Source organism: Anas platyrhynchos, chromosome 1 (assembly GCF_047663525.1).
Source record: "Anas platyrhynchos isolate ZD024472 breed Pekin duck chromosome 1, IASCAAS_PekinDuck_T2T, whole genome shotgun sequence".
In the NCBI taxonomy this organism is placed as follows: Eukaryota; Metazoa; Chordata; class Aves; order Anseriformes; family Anatidae; genus Anas; species Anas platyrhynchos.
In genome coordinates, this window is record NC_092587.1 from 186,310,572 (window position 1) to 186,337,670 (window position 27,099).

The 27,099-nt window shown below is 42.8% G+C and overlaps 1 protein-coding gene across 5 annotated transcripts in view; it reads left to right on the forward strand.

The window, feature by feature from the left end:
• ATP8A2 (ATPase phospholipid transporting 8A2) overlaps nucleotides 1-27,099 on the forward strand; it is a 316,481-nt gene that overhangs the window by 63,984 nt on the left and 225,398 nt on the right. For all 5 annotated transcript variants that reach the window (XM_038175041.2, XM_038175043.2, XM_038175058.2 and 2 more), the window contains 9 exons: nucleotides 806-881; nucleotides 7,657-7,762; nucleotides 9,122-9,204; nucleotides 10,383-10,432; nucleotides 12,206-12,275; nucleotides 14,138-14,222; nucleotides 15,429-15,568; nucleotides 17,894-18,032; nucleotides 22,630-22,694. In XM_038175041.2, the coding sequence (XP_038030969.1) occupies nucleotides 806-881; nucleotides 7,657-7,762; nucleotides 9,122-9,204; nucleotides 10,383-10,432; nucleotides 12,206-12,275; nucleotides 14,138-14,222; nucleotides 15,429-15,568; nucleotides 17,894-18,032; nucleotides 22,630-22,694 (814 nt within the window). The remainder of the gene's footprint in view (nucleotides 1-805; nucleotides 882-7,656; nucleotides 7,763-9,121; nucleotides 9,205-10,382; nucleotides 10,433-12,205; nucleotides 12,276-14,137; nucleotides 14,223-15,428; nucleotides 15,569-17,893; nucleotides 18,033-22,629; nucleotides 22,695-27,099) is intronic.

Here is a 27,099-nt window from a genome sequence, read left to right on the forward strand (position 1 = left end):
ACTCCACAGACTGAAATGAAAACCTAAAAGGAAGTGCTACACAGGAGGCGTCACTGTACCATGTTCAGTGGGAGGGGGAAAGAGCCAAAGAGGGCTGATATATTTTAGAATATCAAATACAGTTAAGTGGGCTCCCATCAAAGAAATGTGTAGACTGAGTGTTGTTGGAAACTACTTCCTGATGAGCTCTTATACTTCTCTAGTGATCCTGCTAACTTTTGTCATCACCTTTTAGGAAGAAGGTGATACGATATGTTGTTACTTCTGCTGAGATGGAATTTCTGTGAATGCCTCTCTTCTATGCTGCAGCTTTCTTTATCGCCATCTTTTCTCTCCTTTGTGCTTCCTTATGCTTCCTCTTCTATTGAAGAGTTTCTTCCAGACAGTAACTCGGAGTACTTGGCCTGAAAATCCTCCAGGGATCAATTTAAAGCAAAACTCACTGACTAGAGAGGAAGCATAGGGATATTGATCTTTGGCCTGTCTTGATTTCAAGTTGACTTTTTATTTATGTGTTTTAAGAACATTTAAAAGCTGTTTCTGCTACATCTGTCCTAGGAAGTATGCTGACACTTGAATCTTGAAATGCATTTCGAAGCATAACTGCTCTTGTTGGTTTTCCGAAGAAACTATTGCTCATTTTCAGCATTTTGGGTGTTAGTCATATGATTTTTTTCACAATATTTCCAAGGACAGTGGATTTTTATTTTAGTTTTGTCTCCAACAATATAGATCAAGTAATAGAAATAGATGATTAAGAATGGAAATACTGACATTGTTATATTTGTCTCCTCTTGCTCCACAGCCAGCTACCTCCTCCCACCAGTGAGTCATGTGAATTTGATGACCCAAGACTACTGCAAAACATCGAAAATGACCATGTAAGTCCAGTTCTTGAATGCCACATGTCTCTTGAACACCCTGTTAGTGGTTTGTCTGGAACTGACTGCTCAACACATTTGCTTGGGTGATTGTTTGCTCTGCAGGTATGACATAAAACAGATGAAAGCAGAGATAAATAGGAAACAAAATAGTTTCCTCCAACCCCTTCCTGACCACTTGGCTTACTGCTGAGCTGAAGAAACAATGACACTGAATATGAGTGCTAGCTATAAAACAGCTTCATATACAGCAGTATATGGAAGATGGTGTCTTGTAGGAATTGATGTTAGAAATCATAAACCTTTAAAAGAAAAATGACTTAAATATTACCACCTTTTATTTGAAGACTATTCAAACATCCTTCCTGTTAACCTTCCTGTTAAAATACCATTTTTAACTATACTCCAAGGCATTACAAGGTGGTTCTGTTGAGAACTGCTTCAAATATTGCAAATGATGGAAATTATGGAAAGGGCATAAGAAATGAAGGCTCAATTGCAAGCTTAAGCTTGCAATGGCTGAGACTTCAAGTGATGATTAATTTTAGCCTAACTGATTGTGTCTGAAAGGGCTGTCCCTAGTCGTTAGGACTGTCAATTTCATTCTTATTCAGAAAATGTGCACCTACGAAGCATTTGGCTGCACACATGACAATTTTATATCGCTTGTATTTAAGAAAAAAAAAGGAACACCCGTTCTAGTCTGCAGAAGTTGTCCCACAGTAGGGGATGTAGACATTGTCTGCAAGTGCAAGCTGAAACAGCTAACTTGGTTAGCTCACCTTGTTAAACAGTGTATCATCCGTAACTGGGCTGGCTAAGTTTAGTATGAGCAACTGAAATAAAGCTACAACATACTGTTCAAAGCTTTGCTTTCTGCTGTGCTTTACAGTACTTGAAATGCAACATGATGCAGATGTCTGAAGGAATATTTAATTACTGTGTACTGCAGCATGTTCGTCAAGGTGTCAGAGCCTGAAGTTGGCTCCTGTTATCTGACCTTCAGGAAGATGGCCCTCTCAGGATAAAGTAGTGGCTTCCTGCGTGGCTTTTGCCATCATCTGCACCAGAAAGACTTTGCAGTGCAGATCATCAGAACACTTGCAGACAAGATGTGGGTTCCCTCCCGTTCCTGTGTTCCCTTTGTTAAGATGTAGCTACAGTTAGGGTTTATGGCAGTTGCGCGTTCCAAGTTCTGCATTAAAGGCTACTGATTTAGGCGCAGCCTGCAGATAATGTATGCTTGGGCTCTTACTCACTAGCTGTTGCTTTTAGGGGTCTACAGGGAAGTCATCTTGTGTGTCACTCGGCTGCGCTGGAGGGATGGATGCCGCCCACTGACAAGTGATGATTTGGCACAAGACCTAAAAAAACGTGTTGCATGCAGTTCTTGCATTCTTATAAAATCCAGGTCTAGTTGTCAAACTGCATCAGTGATGTGAGGGCTGGACTGCAGGGTAGTGGGAGAGTGAATACTCACATGTTTCTGGCCCTTTGCTTTATGGCAGCATACAGATTGTCTCCTACATAAATCTCTTTAGTGTCTTAGTTTTCATAGCTAATTGATACACGCAGATGCTATTTGAATTTGTGTGACAATCTTCAGCCATTTAGGGAACTGAGGTAATGAAATGGATCTTCTAATACAAGCAGCCCTGCGGGGTCAGATGCTGCTGTACTCAGCTGGGCAACGAATTCCCTTTAAACATTTGCCTTTTTGCAGATGGAGCTGTCAGTGTGATATCTTCCACAAACACTCAATAACTGCTCACTGCTCTGGTCTTGAAGATTGCATTTTTTTTCAATCCACTTGCATGTGTTAGTTTAGAGCTGTCTCTGTGCCAAGTAATTTTCTTTCCAAGTCAAAAATAAAAATATAATATATTTCTCCTCCTCGTGAGACTGTCTTCCATCTGGTAGGAAGATTTTAACATCGTGCAGCACCTCTAAGTTTCATAGCTCTATTTGGCCACTGCTTTGTAAGGCCTGATTGATGGCCAAGTCCAGTCTTGACTAATAGTGGAAGAATTATTGCTCTGTAGGAAGTGCTCCAAGGAAAAATAACTTCTGAAAAGGTGCGGAGGCTCTTGGTTTCTGTGGGCTTTTAGTGTAGCAGAAAGCACCGAGGTTTGTCTGCTTGTGCCTTTTTAGTAGCAGCTTCTGTTGGATGGGTGAACTGTGTCACAGAGCCAAGAATACGCTGCTTTTTTCTACAGGGAAATGGTATAAGCTATTAGAGTAAGAGAAGAGCAAGTATTTCCAAAGACTTAAAAGAATGTTTGGTGATTAAGCAAAGCATTTTTTATCTTAGTACTTGAGTTGCACATACACTGTGAATAAACTGAGAGTGGAGAGGCAGGATTTCTACCTCCTCCCCCTTTGCATCTGCACGTGAAGAGTGCAGGGAAGATGGTCAAGAAGCAAAGAGTAATAACCTTGGATCTTGTCCTAGTCTCCTCTGTCTCCCTGGATTCTTTCCTAACTTCCTCTGCTAATTCCAGTTCTCATCTCAGCTCACTTCTCTGGCCCCCAAATTACCAATTGGACAAGAAGCAAGCCCACAGAGTAGCTACATACGCAGGAATTCGTTCAGTGAGTATGTGTGATGAGTAGTTCAGCAGTTGGCCAGGCAGAACAGATAACCCCTGTGCTCCTGTTGAGCCTTTGCTTCAGTGAAAGTGTTCATTTCCAGCTGTCTGATGTCTGCTTAATTTTATGCAGTGTGTGGGAACCGAGGCTTTTAGTCCATCTGACTTTGTTGAAGTCACCACTGTAGTAAGATGATTCTTATTTCCTTAGGAAAGGAGAACAAGAAACACATACCGCTACTTACTGGGATGAAAAGCTAGAATTTAAGGTACGGTAGGAATCTCGCCATTTAGGTGGTAAGAACCTCTGGGAGGCTTTAATTCAGCAAGTAACTGTTGCCTGTAAAACTGTCATTTTACAGCTCACAAATTGTTGTTGCTTGGCAAGAAATACTTGTCACTCTTAGCTTTTGCCCTCGCAATGTATGGGTCTTGATCATTTTTCTTTTACTCGAGCACAAGGCCGTATCTTAATCATTGATCATTTTTCAGTGGTTTGGACAAGATAAACTTGCATTTAACTCTCAATATGCCAGTGCCATGTGTTCCTCGAGTCTTTTTCCTGGAATATTGAGTCTTTTCCTGGAATATTGCCTCCAACCTTACCAGCCTCACTGTTGTACAGGTGCCCAACGTGACTGGTTCCTCAACTGCTCTCAAAATATTTTAATGAACAAAACAGTAGGAAGATCACTTTTTTATATCTCTTTAAGAAGGGGAGTCATAATTAATTCTGTTAATGGCATGGATAAGTATTTTACCAGTTGTCCTTGGTGCAGATTGTGCCATACTCACTCAAGGCAGCAAGGTCAAGTTGTTAGACTGTGCCTTAATATCCTGCTGTCCGTTTCTAGGCCTCTTGCTCAGAAACCTCTCAGTCCAGCTAACCTGGGAATATCACGGAGAGACTGACCTGATGCTGCTAGAAGTGAATAGAGATTGAATGTAACCCTTAACTTTACTTATAATTTCCTTGTAACTTCATCTGGCTGTGAGTAGCTCGCTAGAGTGGTGCAGTGTCACTCCTTAGGAGTGAGGAGACCCAGATAACTGCACGTGGCATGCAGATAAGTAGCTCTGCGGAGTACAACTTGCCCCTCAGAAGACTGAGTTTCAGCCCCTTGTTTGTTCCCTCTGTCTACAGAAGAGCACCTTATGCAAAGGGATGAGAACTTTTGATAATATTTCCTAACCAGTGGTCCGTGCCCCGCTCCATGGTGGATAATGCTGTGTCTTCTAGATAAGGCAACTCTACTTTCATTGTAGGTCATGCTTTTAAATTATGTTTAACCAGTGGGATATGTTGCTGATGCAGGAGGTTATAGACCAGGTGTTCCACACTGACCTTGTTCCAGGAGAAGCAGTAGCTTTGACTCAGAACTGTTGGTTCTCAGGGAGAAAAATGGTGGAAAGAAGGAACCTACAAGGAGAGAGACCTGTGGGCAGAGGAGCAAAAGACCGACCTATGCAACCTTTGCTCCTGCTGCAGATAAATGGAGCAGGAAAATAAAGCTGAGCTTCAAACAAAAAGCAGGCAAGGAATGCTTCACAAACAATCAGTAAGAATTTGATTAGCAAAGTTGCTGAGGTTTGCTTTAATAGAGGAAAATAAATAATAAAGCAAGCTTTAAGTCCTGCGGGTTAACTGATCTTCTGCTGGGGTTAAACTTCGCGTGGTGCAAGGGATGTGGGATCACAGAAGCCAGTATGACCACAAGGTTGGTTGTTAACAGCTCTGAAGCAATTATTTGAACGCTCTGCCCTGATTCATGCCAGTGCAATAAATATTGTGTCAGTGTTGGAACAACACAGGAAGGTAACAAATGACAGCTGCGTGCAGGAGCTGACATGGGCCTCTGCTGATCTGCTGCTGTAGATCTGGAAGGCTGCCACATAGCCCATTGTGAGCTGTGAGTGTACCAAAACAGCACCAAACTACACTGCTGGCTCGACAGCAGAAACATCGATGTGGGAAGGAGCAAAATCAGTGGCATCACCAGAGCCAGGTTGCTTCTAGCTGGTTGAACACGTGGCATGAAAGCATGCAGGAGGCCAGGTGAGACACTCGTAAGAAGGACATTAAAGGTCTGCAGCAGTGGTTGCTGAAATGAGAATCTGGCAGGCTGTTCGTTTTGTGGAGATGAAGGTCTTGCAGTGCTTTCGCTGGGAATAACGGAGCAGCAGTGACCTCCTGACCAGCAATTTGCTGTGGACTTGCTGTTTCTCTCGCTCCTGACGATGTGCAATCTCTCATTTTCCTGAACACAGCCTCTGCACTCCGGCCTGTCAAAAGTGATGGCTGTTACTGCAGTGACATGTGACAGTACAATTCAGTAGCATGTGTGTGAAGATAAAGGTCCGTGAAACAGTCACTTCCTTTATCATATTTTTTCAAAATACGTGAAGTAAAACAAGATTGTGGATATTGGCTCTGCAGTCTGACTTCATTACATTTCCTTTTTCTGATAGACTTCTTGTTTAGCCGTGTTAACACGGCATGTATTAGTTGCCACTCTTCTGTGGCTTCTGTAGTAATTTTTCTTCTAATAGAAATCCTGTTTTTGCCAGTGAATCCTTCTGTCATACAAGTATGTAGGTTGTGTTCTGTACATTAAATAAATAAAAGCAAAGACAAAAACAAAGAAACCCAACAGTTTCCCCATTTTACTACAATCTTGTACAAGAACTTTAAAGTTGGTGTCTTTTTACATCAGATCTTGTTTTTAATATTACAATAGTGTTTCTTTTGGCCTGATGTTGTGCTAACAGCTCTTGTAATGCTCTTGGCTTCACAGTGGCTCTGTTAAATGAAAGTTCCTATAAAATATGCTATGCTAATGAGAACGTTGGAAACGAGGCGGCATTTTCATATGCTGAAATTCTGATGAAAGTTTACAAGCTCAACTGCAAATGATGACTTTGGGGACTTCTGCAGAGGTGGACCTACTAGAATCGTATCATCATGGAATATCCCAAGCTGGAAGGGACCCACAAGGGTCATTGAAGCCAACTCCTGGCTCCATACTGGACCACCCTAAAATCAGACGATGTGTCCAAGAACATTGTCCAAATGCTTCTTGAACTCTGTCAGGCTCAAGGCCATGACCACTTCCTTGGGGAGTCAGTTCCTGTGACCAACCACCCTCTGGGTGCAGAACCTTTCCCTAACCCCCAGCCTGACCCTCCCCTGTCCCAGCTCCATGCCGTTCCCTCGGGTCCTGTCGCTGTCCCCAGAGAGCAGAGCTCAGCGCCTGCCCCTCCGCTCCCCTCGTGAGGGAGCTGCAGGCCAACTGGCCTCCAGCTCTCTGCTCTAATGGCTAGAGCAGAGTTGAACAGAAGCAGTTTCAGCCAGCTGTTTCAGCAAAGGAAGTCCGTGTGAACTGTGGACGAACCTAATGTGCTGGGTTGTGAGCTGGGCAGTTGAGTGCCGTTCCTGACTGCTGTGAGACTGGAAACGCTGAGCAAGAGGGGAGGGGTGCAAAGCAGGCAAGAATGGGGTGGGAGGGTTTATTTTAAGTCTCTGCAGTAAATTCTGGCAATTGTAGCTAATCAGAGGCCTGTGACTAAGTGCTGCACCATTTTCAGCGTTGTAGACATGACCCGTGACTGCGCAGCCTGTGAACAGCATTGTGTATTTCGTGTTTTCGTGATGCTCAGCACACAGGGACCATTGATCACATTTTTGCTTGTCTGGATGATGTATTCTTCTGGAACGACACACGATGGTGCCTTCTGCTGGTTAGGCAGCAGCTGTCTGCTCTGGAAGTATCTCACTCAGTGCAGTTGCAATGAATTGAATTCTGGTGTGGTTACTCTGAATCTACTAAAAACTGTCATGGAAGCCACCAAAGTCGTAGTAGATCCTGTTGCTTGGCTATTATCAGCATTTTACGGTGTACAGCTTTGCCTATATGAAGCAAGGGGTGCTACAGAAGGGGTGCTTTTGTATTTGGGAGCTGAGTGCTTCACAGGTTTCTGCAATTTAACTGATGCTTATCATTAGAGTTGGCTAATGCTGGCCTGTAACTCTGCTGCATTGATGTTCTGGAGACAATGAGACAACTAAAATAAGAAACAGATTGCTTTTTATTTTTATTTTCTGTGGTCTAAGAGGTCATCTTCTCAGGTTAGGGGACAGCTGCCTCTGTGTCTCATAGTAAAACTGACTTTCCTGATGTTGTGTTTAGCCCACAGCTGTGCACATACAGGAGTTCCTCACTCTGCTGGCCGTGTGTCACACTGTTGTTCCCGAGAGACAAGGAAATAAAATAATCTACCAGGCATCCTCTCCAGGTTGGTTGCTGCTTTCTTTTTTTTTTTTTTTTGGGAGGGGAGGAGTGAGGGAACAGAAGTGGATGGATGGAAATAGAAGGAATGTCCAGAAATTTCTGAAAAGATCATTACTTTTAAAAGCAAGATGTTTTCTGTGATGCTATCTGCCCTTTTCTGTCATCAGTTCACACTGCTTTTAATGTCTATTGCAGAACTGCTGTTAAGTCCTGTTATGTTTCTGTAGGGCTTGGCTTATCATCCCTTCTGCTCTCATGAGGTCTTTTTCTCTGGCCTCTTTCTGCAGAGGTAAAATGAAAAATAAAAACTTTCTGTGACTTGTCTTCCTTACCTAGAAGTATTGATTTGTTTTTCCATGTGCAGTTACCTATCTATTTGGTATGAGAGCAAATTTATGTATTTTTCTTGATCTAGTAGCTGCCCATGTTGTTCTCAGCAGGTAAAAGGTTCTGAAACAGGACACAATACACTAAAGAGCAGTCTTGACCGTATCCAGGCCTGCCCTTCACCCATTTTTTCCTTCTTTCAGGAAGCACAGAAGCACTGAAAGAGGTAAAGAATGGCAAAAGCAGAACAGCAGAACCCTGCTCCCCATCAAATTATCTCCATTACTGCAGATATTTCTACAATTTTTGTAGTGATTTAGTGAAGAAGCAGTAATGCTTCCTATTTATGTCTTAATAGAGTGCTGCAGGAGCAGGGTAAGGAGGCCATGTAGGGCAGCTCTGGTCTCACGGTGTTAATGAGCTGTGAGAAGACTGAGGGAGCTGTAGCGACGGGAGGGTCACTTGAGCTGGGCACTTAACCTGGTGTTTGGGCTTGATGCCACTTGCTCCTTAGCAATACAGTGCAAGTACCTACGAGAGGTGGTGGCTCTGGTTTCAGCTTAGTTATTTGAGCTCTTAATGACAGTGCCCAGCTCAGTGTCCAGAAGACAGTGCTGTATTTCTGTAGGGCAAGAACTTCGTGCCATTACAGCAGGAAGTGGATCAAAGGCGTGTCTGAGGAATATAGAGTAACACGGCTTTGATCTTGCTTTCAGAACAGGGATTTCCCTTTTTTCAGGCAGAAGAAAACTACGGCTCCTCCACAACAATAGAGCTTAATGCTTCAGTAATTGCAGGACATTTTATATGGATTGAGAATGAACTTGGTCTAATTGATCTTAAATGGCCTTTGTAGGAGTAAAATGTGAATGTCCTTGTGAAAGTGTGTGCAGAGCTACTGGTGCAGTCAGATAGGAAGTTTGAATATAGGGCAAATGGGGCTTCTGTTTTGATAACAGGGCATGTGTAGGTGTGGGCTTTGCAAGCTTCTTCCTCTACATACTGTACTAAATATCAGTTTTTCCTTTATTGACAGATGAAGGGGCTTTAGTGAAAGGAGCAAAGAAACTTGGTTATGTCTTCACAGGAAGGACTCCACACTCAGTTATCATTGATGCGGTAAGCAGATGTGCATGGCGCACTGACTGCCAAACTGATGCAGGGTGTGAATACCTCCTGTATGGTTCCTGGAAGCTGCCACTTGGAGGGCCTCTAGTAAGCTCTGTGCAAAAGGCTTTTGCAGTTTGGAAGAGGTGTCTCAGTCTATTTTAGGTTCGAAGTCTTCTGTCCTTCTCTGTGGAACAGGCAGTAGGAAACTGCAAGCTTAGATGGTAAATGACAGCAGTTGTGCCTGAAGAATATTTCCTTTGTCTGGGAAGCACAAAGGAGCACGCTTGCCTAGGAAGGAAATTCACATCTGGCACCTCTTCTCTTACTCAGTTGTATTTAGTGCTTGCTGTACTTCTAAATCTTTAATTCCTTTTATTAAAATTGATCTTTTCTTCCAAGTAAGATAATTTTCTGAGCAAGATAATGTGGTTTAGCCCTGGCAGGCAGCTGAGCACTTCTCAGCCACTTGCTCACTCTGCCCGGGTGGAATGAGGGAGGGAATCAGCAAGGAAAAAGTGCAAGAACTCCTGGTTTAAGATACAGACAGTTTAATAGGATAAAGCAAAAGCTGCGTGCACAAGCAAAGCAAAAAAGGAATTAATGTGCTATTTCCTGTCAGCAGGCAGGTGTTCTGCCACATCAGGAAAGCAGGGCTCATCACGCGGAACAGTTCCTTGGAAGACAAACGCCATCACTCCCTGCCTTCCTCCTCCTTTACCCCAGCTGTTATTGCTGAGCGTGACACCACATGGCATGGGATGTCCCTGTGAGAAACTTTAATTCTCACATCCCTCTGGTCAGTCCGGGCCAGCTCCTGGCTGTGTCCCCTCCCAGCTCCCTGTGCACCCCCAGGTACCTCGCTGGCAGGGAGCATGAGAAGCTGAACAGTCCTGGGTTTGTGTGAGTGATGCTCTGCAACAACTAAAACATTGGAGTGTTATCACCTCTGTTTTCATCAAAAATCCAAGACTGAAATAGTATAAAAATAGTAAAAGGCAAGTGTCAGTCTTAAATTTGAGTGTCTTTATTAAATAAGGTTCTGCATCACTTGTACCAGGAGAGGGAGCTATTAGCACAGTTTTATACTGAAGTATGTAAGCAAAGATGCTTAAAGTAACTCACGAGTTTACATGTGTAAAAATGTCATGCAATCTGTATTTACAATAGTACATGTCTTGTTTTTGTAGCTGGGAAAAGAAAAAACCTTTGAAATTCTTAACGTGCTGGAGTTCTCCAGGTAAGTTTCCATATTTCCAATGTAAGACTATAAAAGAGCTTCTTACAAAGTAGTGTCTGGTGGCAGCTGTTGGATCGTGAGCATGGAGATCTCCCCTGCCACTCAAGCTGTGTTTACTGTGAAGTTGCTGCCCTGGAAATGTCACTCTGTGCCTCATCTCCTCGTTTGTCACTTGTCTACTGCAAGAGCTTGATTTGAGATTGCACGTTTCCAGTGCTTTTGCAACTTGCATGTGTTCCGTTTCAGCAGATGGAGGCTCCTACTGAAGGGCTTTTTGGCACGCCTTCGTAGGAAGCACCCCAGCTATGAAAAGCTGAGCCTTGCAGGCATGCTGAATTCATCAGGCTGCTGCTTGGGTAGTGAGAAGCTGCCTGTGGTGGATCAGGCCTCTGCATCAATGGAGATCATAAAGATTGCTTCCTTTTTACCTTTTCATTCTGAATGTAGCCACTTAAGCTACCTGTGGAAATACCTAATGTGCTGAAAGAGTCCTTCAGCGTTTCTGACAAGCTGGCTGCTCTCCACAGACAGGAGCATCAGTAGCCTGTGTGCAGCACTTCTAGAAAACGCTGTCTTAGTTCTTCCCTGGGTACCAACTTACCCAAATGACCCTTGAGGGAGTTCCTGTAATCCCAGGGAAGTTCCCCAGGGTCACTCGTTTACTGTGGAAATTCTGGACCTAGTTAATTCTTGTCCTTCTAGACTTGCTTCACTTGCTTCAACAGATCACTCTGATCTGTTTGTTAATATTTGCAAGAAAAGAAAGGGGGTGCCTCTGCTCCTGGCTTCCATCTGTTTGTTAGGTCTCCTCTTGATAAGGAAAAGAATGATGTAAAATCATACAATGTTTTGTTTTTGAAAAGACCATTAAAGATCCCCAGTGCAACCCCCCTGTCATGGGCAGGGACACCTTCCACTAGATCAGGTTGATCAAAGCCCTGTCCTGCCTGACTGTGAATGCTTCCAGGGATGCATCCCAGTATGCTTACAGAGAACCCCGAAGAAACAGGTATTCACAAGTTCCCTTGAGGAGAGTTGATTAGCTTGTCTCTGCCTCTTACAAGCTTTGTTTTTATTTCCAGTGTTCCTTTTAAAGGAGAAGTGGATAGGTGTAGTGCCAATATTTATTTTAAAAATAAATGAGTATCGCCCTTCCAGTATTAAACACCTGTGTGGGGCATGGTACCATTTACCTTTATTTTCAAGATACCAAACTTGACTGCCTTGATGCACGGCCTTAAAGGTAGGGAGTTCAAGAGCTGGTCTGTACTGATTCCTTCTGTATTTCTGCATGTTCTGCATTCTTTTGAGCTAGAAAGTTAAATAACTGCTCCTGTGTCTTAGTGAGTAGTTATTTCAATATCTGTTATTCTTACAAATAATAGAAGTTCAGTCTTAATGTTTCCATTTCTAGCCAGATTCCCCAAAACTGTTGTCTTTGAGGTAGAAGAAGAAGCTGAGAGTGAATGAGATTCTTCTTCTTTCGAAGGGATTGTTATGCCATCCTGATTTTTTCCAAGTTCTTGCTCATGTTTGGCTGCAGGGCTAGGCATTCTGGTCAAGTGCTTGCCCATGGGAACCACGGGGCTCAAGCTGGAAACGTGCAATTTAATGTTTTTCCTTGCTGTCTGGGCTAGCGAGGTCTTAAGTTACCGCTGTTCCATCTCACCTGATCCTCGATGCATTATGAGCATCTGAGAAAATTCACTGGCTGGACCAGGGCTTAATCCTCATCAATATAACTAATGAAAACAAATATTTTTCTTTCAATAGTAACAGGAAGAGAATGTCAGTGATTGTTCGAACTCCAGGAGGACAACTCCGGCTCTACTGCAAAGGGGCTGTAAGTAATTATGGTGCTTCAATGGAGAGCTAATACTACCAGTTATTGTTTCAGCAGCTGTGGCTGATGCTGGCACTTCATGTCTCATACATAATACCAGTTGGCTTTTTGTGTAGGGCCAAGTGATTTAGGAGGGCTGTAATTTCTCCTTTGACTTCTTTTGCAGACAGGAAGGTTGTGAGGCTATTTACTACCCAAGTGAAATCCTAAAACTAGTGGGAGCAGTACCCTTTCCTGAAGCAAAGGCAGGATTTCACCCAGCTGTGCAGTAGCAGTTCAGGAACTAGACTAAATGCTGTCGTGTGAACCTAATACTAGCATTTTGTTCTCAAGTGGTTGGCTCTTGATCTGGCTCTCTCACATCTCTGCACCTGCTGTTATTTGTCATCATGGCTTGCACCATGTTGTGCTTCTGTCTTCACTGACAAGAGCAATAACTTAACAGAATACAAAGGCTGTAAAACCAGCATCGGCTGCTGCTGGAGAGTGGTTCTGATTTCAGTGGAAAATGGGGAGGGAAGATGGCTTTTTGCAACATGGAAAACTATTTCTGACTTCTGGTAAGAATCTGGTTTACTTGATTTGGTCCTGAAACACAGGTTTGGGTGCACTGCTCTGTTGCTTCAGGTTAACTCCCCTGATTTGGCAAAGATGGTCCCAGCTTCGTGCTGCTGTGGTGGGAATGAGTTAAGCCTACCTTAGCTCTGCAGTACTTCCAAGTTGTGTGCATAGTAGCTCCTCAGTGAGCTGCACCTGTTTGTCTTCAGACACTGCTATTGCTCTACCTGTGTTAACAGTTTCTTGTAGTGTGGCTGTGGAAGGGATGGAAAACAAAATTCTAGTCAAAAACTTCTTGATGTCTTCAGTTTGAGCAGGATCAAATGTTTAATGCTCTAACTGCTGCAACTCTTTTGCCTTAATCTGGTGTTCTGCTGCATCTGCCACTCATCTAAACTTTAAGTGAAATGCCTGTTCTACACGAACCCTGCCACATTCTGATGGAAACATCCTGTCGTGACGCTTTTATCATAAATTGTTCTGTATGCTTGTCTCTATTCAGTGCTAGATGTAGGCCTTTATGCTTAGTTAGCTGAGGAGTACATATTTAAGCAAATTTGGGGTTTGTGTATTGTACATATACGTAGCAACTTCTGGTAGTCACAGAAGAAAATCTAGAGACTCTAGATGTATATAAGTGGTGCTGCTGCATTTTGATTGCATTCACGTCATTAAGCATTTAATTTTCACTTGATTTAGTGGTACAGAGTTGTGGGAGGAAGGTTATTTCCAAGGTAATGTTGAGGTAGACCCTGTTCATTTTTCCCATCTTCTATTTTAACATCATTTTTCATATTTAATAACCTCGTTCAAAATATATTTTAAATATATAACATATATTTTTAAATTTGTATATTTTATTTTTTATACTTTTTAACATCAGTGGGAATCTTTTCTAGAGAGGATTGCAAGAAACCCTTCTGTACTGGTCTGCAGTGATTACTGAGTAAGACCAGACTCTCATATTGTCTGAAAAATCAATGTATCTGCTTAATTCAGAAAGCAGTGCTCTGTACTGTTTGATGGGGAGGGAGGGGACCACCACTTTAGGGACAAGGGGTGTGGAAGGCAGAGTGTACTTCCATCCTCATTATTTATAGCGGATGCAGTATCTCTGCCACTGGCACAGGGCAGATAATTATTCAAGTCAGTGTCTCTAAAACCCAAATGCATCACTTTTAAATTTGGTCTTGGGTTCTAATATAAGGAAGTCCACTTAGGTAACTTCACTTGAGCTGGTAAATACAAAAGTGGAAACTTCATATGTAGGCTTAACTCTGATGTAATGAATTTGGTTTTAATAGGACAACGTCATTTTCGAGAGGCTTTCAAAAGATTCTCAGTATATGGAGCAAACACTGTGCCATCTTGAATACTTCGCCACAGAAGGTAAGAGAAGCAGCATGTCATAAGAATTTAATTGATCAGGTTTTCTGCATTATCTAACCTTTATCTAACTAATAAGATGATTATAAAGATAAATTCAGAAGTTGTGCATAGCAGCAGAATAGCAGCTCTAGGGTAACTAGACCTAAGGAAGCTTATGCCCTGCTTCTGTGCAATTTCAGTACAGAAATGGAATTTGGAAGGAGAAGATAGAGCTCTGTGCACATGTGATAAAAGGGACATGAGTTCTATTTCTCAGTTTCATTGGAGTAACTGGTATTTTTACCGATGTAAAAAGTCAAATGACAAAATCTTCGGCTTTATGAAGCAGATGGATAATGTGAACATACTGAGAAGCCTCGAAGACCCAGATGTCAAAGATTAAGGCCTTAGAGACCATGTCAGATTATGACTGATATAACACCTCTGTTCACAGGGAAGTACTTGGCTTTGTTCCCTTTTCTAAAGTAGCATAAAATATTGGCATTATTGTGAAAACATGAACCAATGGTTTTATCCCTAAATCTGAAACCAGTGTTTCAGATTTATATTCAGCTTTAAAAAAAAAAAAAAAGCCTTTTTTTTCAGACTACCACATTCTTAGTAATTAAACCTTTGTATCTTATAGCATGTACTGCTTTCTGTTTAACTCATGCCAGGGAAAACAAAAAATCCTTACTTCTGTATGTTAATTTCTGTTGGTGGTCTAATAAAATGTTTTTCATTTATCACAGGCCCTGTTTAATAATGGGAGTTACGTGCATATAGTCAAGGAGAAAATAGTTTTTCTAAAAAGAAGCGAAATGAGCAGTGTGCTTGGTTGAGTAATATCTCCAATCATATGTAGACAGTTCTTTATTTAATTTGATTTTTAAACAAAACAAAGTAAACCAAGATTGTTTTATATGTAAACAAAAATGATAAAAGATGATACAGTGTTGATCCAGTAATTCTTAGATTGCTTTACTGAAAATTAAGGAGAAGTTTGCATCCATTAAGCTATCTTGATTTGCACCAACACTAATAACCTAGATGAGCCAGACTCTTTAAAAACATGCAGGGAGGTTGTCTGGAATCCAGATTTCAGGAGTGTGCATTAAAAGCTTCTGTGGACTCCAGTGAGAGGGTTAGAATTTAGCAGTCATTAAGCCATTTTGCTGATACTCAGCCACTGTACACACTAAAAGTGCGCTGTATTTTGTTTTGTAGGTCTGAGGACTTTGTGCATTGCTTATGCAGATCTGTCAGAAAATTCTTACAGAGAGTGGCTGAACATCTACAATGAAACCAGTACGCTTTTGAAAGACAGAGCTCAGAAGCTGGAAGAATGCTATGAGATCATTGAGAAGGTAAAGCACATTTTTGAGGATCAGATTCAGGTTCCCATACATGTCTTTTTTCCATGGAATGTATCTTGATACAGATTAACAAACCGTTCTTTTTGTTTTTTCAAGAATGAAATTGTATTCTTCGTTAGCAACCTGTGTACAGTTCGTCTAACTTGATAGCAGAACCTGTATAATCAGTGCGCTGCACCAAGTTCCCATAGGAAGAAAAACTTCTCCCTTTTCCTAGGGCAGTCACAGTTCAAGTTTTTTGAAAGCTGTTCTAGACACTAAACATTTCCATGTGTTCACCGGGACCTGTAGGTGCACAGACTGAAACAATCTTACAGGAGACCAAGACCGCAACAGGAGCTAGAGTGCATGGGGTAGCAGAAACACTCCAGCAACTCAATAAGCAGCAGCTGAAGACTGGGTCTTGCTTTTCAAACTGATGTCTGTTGTGTCATCTTCTGTAGGCTGGCCGGTAGCACTGTTGTTACCTAAGCCTTGATTCTGGAGATTTGTATATTTTTTTGGCTTTCTGCTTCCTGCTGCATCATTCTCCTATGTTATCACTTAAGTGAAAAATGATTGTGGATGATCAACTGGTCAGCATGGGTTGATTCTCTAGCTTGAAGACATCTTCTCAGTCCTTAAACTGTTTTTGGCCATTTACCTTCTGCCTCCTTTCCTAATTTAATATCTTGAAAAAGAGGCATCCACGGTTGTAGATTTGCAGTATGGGTCTTAGTAGTAGCATATTGGAAGGAAAAAAAAATTGATGGTATTCATTTCTTGTTAATTCCTTTCTTGTTAATGTCAAGGAGTGAGCAGGGAATTGCACCGGAAACTTAGATTTTTCTGAGTTGATGCTTCCTGTATTAATTCTCTGGTCTGTAGGCGTTTTTCTTCTAGATATGTCATGTGGATGTAATTAATAAATACATTGTTTTAACATGCTGACCTAAATAAGAACGGGAGTGGTACTTTCAGTCTGAATGCGGAGGTCACTGTATCATAGTACAGGTGCATGGGTAGAGACAAACTTCAACTGGTTTCTTTAGGCACCCGTGAAATGGCTCAGAGGGCTTCAACGGATGCAAGAGCAACCTTGCTCAGGCAGCTTGGCCTTACCAAGTGCTGTCATGTAATCACTTAACAAGTGGGTTTGGGAGCATAAGACAAGCTGCAGTTGCACACTTGGACTGCATTTGTTACCCACAAATGTTGCTTGAATTAATAGGGCTGATGTTATACTGGGAGGCTGAAGAAAATGGCTTACAGGAGTTCATTCCACTATCTTTACTTGCTGAATGTCTCATAACAAAAATTAAATTTTGTCAAGACCTGTAATTAGTGTCAGCCTACACACCTGTATGAATAACAACTTCCCCCCAGTTCTTTACTCATGCATACAAGCTGGAGCTGCACTGACGTTCTCTTCATCTGTTTTTGTTTGTTTTAAAAAATTACAAACCTTCCAAAGAAGAGAAGCTGTTACTCTTTCTGTTCAGCCCCTGAAATGGGGCACATAACTAAATTTATATCAATTTCTTTTAAATTGGACATGTTTACATGTCTAAGCAATCATTAAAAATGCTTTTAAAGTTAAAATTGGCAGAATAGATTGTGCCTTTTGACAAGGTTTATTTCTTAGGGTTTTTTTTTTTTTGTCTGCCTGACTTATTTTCCTGTAACACAGCCAAATCTCTTCAAGCAATTGCTTTACAATTGCGTATGAATATGGCTAATGCTATTGTATGAAGTTGTTGTATGAGGCATTCTTTTCTGGCAGGCATCCGTATGTAGCCTACAGATACTTGGATTGATTAATGTTCATACCATTTCTGTTACATAGATGTAGTGATTATATCCGTAAATAGTTGAAATAACTTTTTGCTTTGAGCAACTGTATCCAGTTTGTGTGCACATTTTCCAAGAGTGAAGTTAGTTTAAATGCTGTGATGCCAGGTGACTTTCGTTTTGTGAGATTAAGCAAAACATTAACTGTGACAACTCATCATGTTCCTACGGTGATTAGAGAATGCTCAAGTGTGTATATATTTGTCCATAGGATAGCTTTGGAGTTGTGTAACTTGAATTAATTGCTCTTGAAACGCTGCCATCTTTCTGATCATAAACACTGGGTTCCATTCTATACGTCCTGAAATGTGAATTGTATGCAGAGGAAGTAGAATAGGCACACAAAAAACTTACTGTAGTGTGTATCGCTTGTCAAAATGTTGTATTAGCAATGAGGCACAACATGTTGTTTTTAATTCCCTTTTTGAGGGTGTTCCAAACAGAGATTTATCCTAAGAAACCAATCCCTCAAATTCTTTCTTTCAGGATTTACTGCTTCTTGGAGCTACAGCTATTGAAGACCGCCTGCAAGCAGGTGTTCCAGAAACAATAGCCACGCTGATGAAGGCTGAAATTAAAATCTGGATTCTGACAGGGGACAAACAGGAAACAGCTATCAACATAGGTACCCATCTTCCTGGTTATGTCAAATTTGTCTGGTTACATAGATCTGCTGTGTGAGGTTCTTAAACAAAAACAGCTCTGCTTTTATAGAACTCTTTATTGGTAATAGATGAGCACGTGGTAGCCTTTGCTTTGGAGAGTTTGGGGTTTTTGAATGAAATCCTTGCTCTGAATGGCAGGCTAAATTCAGCTTCTTTAAAGGCAAAAGGGACAGTTACTTAGCTTTGGTTAAGTGCAGTCCTTACCTGAAGAAAGAAGGTAATCTTGTATGCTTGATGAAAAATGGAGGGCTTAGCCAGACTGTAATGTTTTAATTTTACTGTGTATTATATCTTTATTTCATTTTATCATTCTTGTGGGCTGTTTTTTCTTGGCTTTGATGGAGTTAAAGCCATCCAGAGGGACCTTGATAGGCCTGAGAGGTGGGCCTGTGAGAACCTCATGAAGTGCAACAAGGCCAAGTACAAGGTCCTACATCTGGGCCAAGGCAATCCCAGGCACAAATACAGGTTGGGTAGAGAATGGATTGAGAGCAGCCCTGAGGAGAAGGACCTGGGGGAGTTGGTGGATGAGAAGCTCAACATGAGCCAGCAACGTGCGCTTGCAGCCCAGAAAGCCAACCATACCCTGGGCTGCATCAAAAGCAGCATGGCAAGCAGGGCAAGATAGGGGATTTTCGCTGTCTGCTCTGCTCTCGTGATACCTCACCTGGAGCCCCCTGCACAAGGACAGGGCCCACTGGGGTCGTTTAGTCTGGAGAAGAGGAGGCTCAGGGGAGACCTCATTGCTCTCTGCAGCTCCCTGAAAGGAAGGTGTGAGGAGCTGGGGGTCAGCCTCTTCTCACAGGTAACCAGTGATAGGACTAGAGGGAACGCCCTCAAGTTGTGCCAGGGGAGGTTCAGGTTGGAAATGAGGAGACATTTCTGCTCAGAAAGAGCAGTCAGGCACTGGGACGGGTTGCCCAGGGAGGTGGTGGAGTCACCGTCCCTGGGGGTGTTCAAGGAGAGGTTGGACGTGGTGCTTGGGGACATGGGTTAGTGGGTGACAGTGGTGGTAGGGGATGGTTGGACCAGGTGATCCTGGAGGTCTTGTCCAACCTTAATGATTCTGTGATTCTGTGTCACATCCTGAGCTGGTTTCCGTGAGGAATTTTGGGATGGTGGAAACAAATCTGGAGGACTTGCCTCTATGCTGATAATTGATCATGCTGTCTGGGTCCTTTCGTGGCCATCTCTACTTAATGACTGGCCAGCCTTACGAAAGGCCGCTCTTGGTAGCCAGCCTGTACTTCCAAGGTTAAAGCTGTCCTTGAGATTGTCAGGGTCAGCAGGACCTGTTAGTATGACAGAGCAGGTTGAGATAATTTGTAGGCTGCTGACCAACAGTCAGCTTCATGCCAAGGTAGTTCCTAGTCCTACGTTGCCAAGTAGATGTCAGGGTTTCCTGTGATACTGCACCTTGTCTATTGTTGGAGGCGATTCTGAGACAGCTGTCTGCTCCTTGTAAGTGTACTTGCTTTTTGCATCTTCTGAGTAACAATTAGAGGAAATGTACCACCTATTGCCAAGATATTGAAAGCACTTTTGCTGACAGTAGTTGTACAAATGAAAGGCCATAAAATCTTCTTTTCTAGCAGTCATAAGTTTGGAGTCTCCCACAACATCCCTACATATCTCTGTTTCTCTTGCCTTGTCTTGGACTTCCCCTTACAGTGCACGTGTGTAGTGCACCTGAAAATATTGGTGACTCAAAGCCATGCCTATAGCTGCTTTATGTTCTCCTCATCTTGGAAATCTTTCCTCTCCTGGAGTAATTCTGTGATTTTTCACTGGGGGAACTGAAGCAATGCCAGTATAGGTGGCTATACCCAACACAAAGTTTGAGCAGGGCGTATGTGCCCTCGTTAGACGCGGAGGATGAGCCTTCTTGTCCCATGTGCTCTGTTTGCCTGCAGTGTGAGCGTGCCCCTGGGCTATGATCTTGAACTCTGGCTCAAGCAATCTTTCTCCCAGGGTGCTTGAAGGGAAACAAGTCCAAGAAGTCCCCGATTCATCTGCTTCGTGGGCTTTTAGGCAGCCTTCTACATTTAAGACCCAGACATCAGTTGACAAGCGTGGGTTGGCATTTTATATCTGGCTGCGAGCCAGCAGTTGATGGAGTCAAAAGCATTGGCAAAAATATGCCCTGATCTTGTAGAGCCTGTTTTTGTTTTGTTAGTGCTGCCAAAAATAACTATTATAAAACGTGGTATATAAAATATCACAACAAACTTCTCTTGTAGCTTGCTGGTTGCCAGCTACTTTGTTTTATACCAGTGCTAGTTTTTAACATCTTTATAGTCCTACAACTGCACATAGTGCATCGATGTCTATAAAATGTTAAGACTTGACTTAGACCCTCCTATTCTAAGCTTCATCTCACTCCTATTTGATGTGATGACAAGACACAAACTGAACTCAGCTGCAGCATTGCTTCTTCTGACTCTGTGATTTCCACGTCACACAGCAGAGCAACTTGGTGTTTTCCATTTTTTTCTTCAGCTCCAGCGGTCAAATGGCATCTTGTTTGATATGAAAAACTTAAAATGAAACAGTGAACAGCAATTTAGAAACTACAGCTTGCTGTTGCAGCTGCTTTTCCAATCACATGCTTCTAGAAAATCCTTTGAATTAGTTAAACTGAATTTGTAACAGCCTGCAGCAAGAATCTGTTGCCATTCCCTGGGGAAAGAATAACCCTGACATGGAGAGAGGTGATTAAATTTGTAATATCCTCTTTTTCTCCCCAGTAAAATTAAGGAAGCAGTTCTTCAGCCTGGGACTAACTTTTAAACGTGGCAAACCTTGAACTGACTTCTTTTCCCAAGTCAGTGTTTGTCTGTACCTGTTGAGGTTTCCATACTTGGTTATGTGCTACCACCTAAAAGACTTTTTCACTGGCAGAATCATGGACTTTTAGCAAAGCTTCCATGTTGTAGGTTGCATTTCATCAGAATATATTCCCTCACTCTCCCACCAGGTTTGTTGTCATTCTGTATCTTACTCTACAGCAGAAGGTAAACCGCAGCTCGTTAACGCGGTTAAGCTGAAAATGTTTCTGTAAGGTTGCATCTGATACTCATATTCCACGTAGCTGTAAAAATGAGACAAACAAAACTTCTGCAGGTAATCCAGCTTGCTATCTGAAGGTGACTGACTGTGTGATATGAGCATGCTGTCCACAAAAGAAGATGAGGGATTTTCTTTGTGACAGAAGTCATTGAAGCAGACGTGTCAACCCTGGATTATACCTATAGAACTAGCCCAATTACAAAAAAATACAGTAGCCTGCAGAAAAGATTTGCATTACAATTGATAAGCTTGCGTGGTCTTCCTAAATAACCAAAAATCCCACAGAAAATGAATTCACACCTCAGTTGTTCTCTTGCTCTTGGGAGACAGGGAGAGAGGCTTAATCTCTTCATGCTGACTGTGGTCCTGCGTTTTGAACCTGTCAGCCTTGCAGTGGTTCACCATTGGAACATTACTCTCAGACTGTAGCAGCCTACACACTCCATTTAAGAAACATAAATGGACAAAAAAAACCCTTCCTGAGACCTCATTTTATGATGATCATTTTTTGAGGTTGCTCTGATGCATTTGGATGCAAACGTCCGATAGAGATACTGTGAGATCATGGTTTGTATTTTGTTTTCTTGCATAACTTAGATAAGCAAGGAGGCTTACACTTCCTGCTTCAATAGCTGAATAGTCTGCTGCTTTATGAAGCCATGTGGTTATGACACTGAAGAGAACTTGTGTGTGCTTTTAGGAGAATGCAGTAGGGTCAGTCTGCATCTTGTGACTTGCTTCTTCTCAGGAGCAGAGTTGGGAGTAAACTGATTATTCTGTAAGTGCCATGTGTATTTTTCCTGGATGTTGCTTTCTCTCTCATGTCAGTGACAAACGTGATAGAGGAGCTGCCAGTTCGGAGTTACGAAGCAGCACTGCAGTCACTGGCTCGTACTGTTACAATACATAAGAGCATTTTTCATATTTGGTATTTTTGAGTATGTTTCTTGGTGTCCTGGTGAATGTATGGAACTGCCTTCTAAGAGCTGCTCTAGACTGCGGTAACTTACTGCTTGTTCGTGCCCCAGTCCTTCACTGAGAACAATCCAATCCAATTTCCTGATGCCTGGAGGAGCTGGAAGGGGCTCTCTGTGTATCACTTGATCTGTGTTGTTTGATGAAGCTCAGGACCTTCCACAGAAAACTCTCAAGGGTGAAAATTCGAAATGATTACTTCCGCTGCAGGGATAGAGCCTTATTTACTGCATCTAATTAATACAGTGTTGGTTAAAGTGTCTTAAGCACTGTATTTGGAACTGCAGATAAAATGCAGTCTCTGTTGCTAATAAACTTGTCAGGTTGGAATGTGGCTTGTATGCAAATGCCTATTTGGTAGGCATAACAACTGAAGTAGCCTGCTTGGTGGGCATAACAGCTCAAAACAGAAATCCTCATCCTAACTAGAGATCTTCCTTTTCAGGTTGAGCTCAACTTTAATGCTTTTTGTAAGAACAAAACAAATATATATAATTTTTTTTTCTCTTGCAGGGTACTCGTGCAGACTCATTTCACAGAGCATGTCTCTCATCCTGGTCAATGAGGATTCTCTAGACGTAAGTAATTAAGCAAATTCTGGTGTAGCTCTTGACAGAAAGAAGTGTTGCTCAGAAAAGGGGAATTTGTCGAGCTTTCTAGTTTTATTTCTCTCACTGGGCTTCAGGGGTAGCAAGATAAACAGCTCACTTTAGGAAGCCACTAATCATCACGTCCTAAGCATGCTAAAAGGGGTGACTTGTACAAAACGTGCTGCTGTGGTCTCTGATCCCCACCTGTACAAATCAAGCTGAAGCCTCAGCAAAAGGAACTAATTAGGTGGGAAATGGTGAGACCTGCAGTGTGCTTTCAGGAATATAGTCAGGCTCTGTTATATGTGTAGGAGTAAGATCTTGGAAGAAGGGTAAAACGAGCTAATTTCAATAGGCTAATTTCAATATAAGAAGCTATCTTCAGCACTGTGTGGAACAGCTCTGACAAAACGGATGTCTGAGCAAAATGTATTGTGAATTTAGCCAAGCACTTATCAAGTGCCTGCAAGTTGTAGCCATGTTCCTCAAGTATGCACAAAAAGTGTTTTTTTGGTTAGAGTTATTTACAGAGACAGGAGCAAAGATGTATAATCGGCACCTGATACTTTCATCTAGAATTGGCATTTCATCCTGCTTGACATGGTGACAGGGTGATGTAAAGCCTGAATCTCTGAGTACCAGAGGGAGTTATTGGATATCTGGACGTCTGGTGGATACTATTGTGGAGGAAAAAATCAGCTGGAAAGCTGCAGTTTTCTAGTTGCATCTATGTGATTTAGTTAACAGTTGTCTTGTGACAGTATTTTCAGCTCAGGCACAAGTTGATGTCGAGGCCCCAGCATCCTAGCTCATTAGGTCTTCGGAGTTCCCAGTGAATCCAAGAGGACAAGGCCCCTCTCCAGAGGAGGAAGGGCTGGATTACTAGTTTCCACGCAGCATAATGCACCCTGATGGGACCTCTCACACTGCTTAGTTTGAGCAATGAGAACTGTTACTTCTGCAACAGAAGTTAGCTATCTTCTTTATTTCTGCCTAGTAAGAGTTGTTTAAATAATTCTAGTTGGACAAGTGGACAAGGAAACTTTTTATTTTTAAAAATGCCTCTGAATATGCCAAGATTGCAGTACGTACATTCGGTTTCAATCAAATGTCTCGCTGAAGACTCCCATCTGCTCAGACGATCTTCTCTCACTTTTCCACTTCTGTATGGCCGCTCTCTAAGGGAGTCGTTTCCTTCCTGTGGGATCAAAATACTGAGCTCCTGATGAGCTTTCTGCCATACTTGGCTGACTGGACCTTTTAACCCAAAAAATGATGCAGAACCTCAGTGGAAAGTGAGCCGCTGGTGGTATCTGTTCCCCGAGGCAGTCAGATGAATGGACTACAATCACAGGAATGTGAAAACTTGGATCCTTGCTCCCAAATGTATTGGGAGCTCAACACAGTAGAAAGAAAATGGTTGTACTTGTTTTCGAGCTTCTTATTCTTTCTAAAACTGACTTAAAGCAGTATTGACATTTTTTGACCCTGGAAATAAGACTTGTGTTTCAATCTGAATTCAGACTAGTCCTGCTAAATGGGCAGAAGCAAATAATGTGAATCCTGTGGTTCCTGTCCAGAAATAGTAAAAGACTTGGATAAAGATTCTCTATGCATAAAGAAAGGTGTGCAACCTGAAGATAAATCATGTACCTCTGTGGAGGAATACATTTACAGATATTACTGTAGGATTTTTAGACTCCAGAAAGGCTTCTATGTTTTATTTCTAAAACTTGGTATGTTTTTCGTTGCTTTCAGAAAGTAAGGTTCAAACTAATTTTATTTATGCAGTTGACATCCTTGACATACCGTGTTAGATTATTGTGCTTTTTAGACAAGTTTTTCATTCTTGTCTAGAAACATGAGAAAACGGAAGCCTTTGACAACTGTTGGATTCAGTAGATCCAATGTGATGTTGTAAGCGCTGCTTTAGCAAGAATTCATTGTAAGATCACAGGTCCTCAGCTTGATCTGCCTGTAGTTGATGAGCTGGGTGTGTGGGTTGGGAAGAAGGCATGCTGACAAGGCTCCATACTCCCTTCCGAGTCCCTTTCAGAGGGTCAGCTGAGCTGCCTGCTTGCCACCTTCAGTTGACAACCTCCACCTCAATAAATCCACTAAATGCCAAACTGTCTGTAACAAGAACGTGAAATCTGTCCTTCCTATTGTTTTCCTAGCACAGATCTACAGAAGCAAAAAAGGAAATTTATTTGGAAAAGGAAGAGCTAGAGAGCAAGGGCACAGAAAATCCTGAAAGACAGGAACTACTGTACTACAAGAAAGTATGGAGGGAATCTCTTCTTTTCAAGTACTTAAGGTTTACTCTGATTGCATTCTGTACTTGGTAGCATATGTACTTTAAACTTTTTATATACTCGACTTTCTCCCAAAGTTGAGATAAGAGAAATGAAGGAAGGTTAATGCGGTGGGGAAAGTGAACTTGGAGGAGATGTCATTGACCAAAACATCTCACTTTCCTAAATTCTCTTTTCTACCATCAAAGAGCGAGTGAAGGTGGCAGACCTACCAAGCCACTTGCTGATGTGAGAATCTGTTGCCCAGTTTCACCTTGTGAGTTTTTTGTGATAAGAGGACAGCAAACTATGTCTGCAGATTAGGGGCTAGGGACTAGAATCAAGCGAGGAGTAGTAGGGCAAATGATTTCTTTCATAAATGTTAAGCTTTCTCATAAATGCAGTGGTCCTGTTTGGAAGTGGGAAGAAACAACAGAAGGGTTCCATCTGTGCACAGCACTGCGTCTTCCACAGCTTGGAATCTTAGCTGATACCTTCTGTTTGCCCTTTCATGAGCCAAAAACGAGATCTCGTGGCTTCGTGACTGGAACTCGTGGCTTCGTGACTGGTGTGACCGGCACAACCTTGGGTTCTTTGATCACGGGAAGGTCTATGCTACGCCGGGCCTGATGGCACCAGATGGGATGGGCCTCTCTCGGAGAGGGGTAAGGATCTTGGGTCAGGAGTTGGCAGGGCTGATAGATAGGGCTTTAAACTAGAGTCGAAGGGGGAAGGGGCTAAAACCAGGCACGCCGGTGAAGACCTAAGGGATGGTACGCTAGAATCAGATGGGCTGTGTGCCAGTGAGGTCCTTCGGTTCGATCCACAAGGTGCTGAGTGTAAGGAGACGCACCTGAAATGCTTCTACACAAACGCACGCAGTATGAGGAATAAAATGGATGAGCTAGAAGTCCTGGCCCAGTCCCGCAACTACGACATCATCGGCATAAGCGAAACCTGGTGGGATGAGTCCTGTGACTGGGGTGTTGCGATAGACGGTTACAGGCTCTTCAGGAGGGACAGGCAGGGTAGGCGAGGTGGTGGGGTGGCGATGTATGTGAAGCAGGGGCTGGACTGTGTGGAACTCCAGGTCGGCGATGGCAAAGTTGAGAGCCTCTGGGTAAGGATCAAGGGACGAACGAATAAAGGGGATGTCGTTGTGGGAGTCTATTACAGACCGCCTGGCCAGGACGATAGCGCCGATAACTTATTCTTTACAGAACTAAGAGAGGCCTCGAGATTAACTCCCCTTGTCCTTATGGGGGACTTCAACTTGCCAGACGTTAACTGGGAGTGCCACACGGCTGACACGAGCAAGTCCAGGAGGTTCATGAAGCACCTAGATGATAACTTCTTGGTGCAGGTGCTAACGGAGCCAACTAGGAAAGGTGCCCTCCTAGACCTGTTGCTAGAAAACAGAGAGGGTCTGGTGGGAGATGTGGTGATTGGTGGCCGCCTCGGTCATAGCGACCATGAAGTGGTTGAGTTCAAAATTTACGGTGACAGAAGGAAAAGTGCCACCAAAACCTCATCCCTAGATATGGGGAAGGCGGACTTCAGGCTGCTCGGGGAACTAGTCAGCAAGGTCCCCTGGGAAGCTGCTCTTGAAGGCCTTGATGTCCACCAGTGCTGGTCACTCTTTAAGCGATGCCTCCTAGAAGCACAAGATCAGGCAATTCCTAAATATCGCAAGTCAGGCAGGCGGGGCAGGAGGCCGTCGTGGCTGACCAGGAACATTCTGATGGAGATTAGGCGGAAACAGAGAGTGTTTCGCTACTGGAAGGAGGGCCAGGTGACATGGAAACAATACAGGGATGCTGCTCGTGTCTGTAGGAAGAAAATTCGTGTGGCTAAAGCACACCTAGAGTTGAAGCTGGCTGTGTCTGTGAGAGAAAATAAAAAGGGGTTTTTTAGATATGTGAATGGAAAAAGGAGAACTAAAGAATACATAGGGCCGCTCCTTGACAGGGAAGGTCTTCTCACAGACGATGACATAGGCAAAGCAGAGACGCTTAACGCCTTCTTTGCCTCTGTCTTCAATGCCGATGATGGGCTTCGGGACCCTGGGTGCCCCGAGCTGGAGGACCGGGACGGTGGGG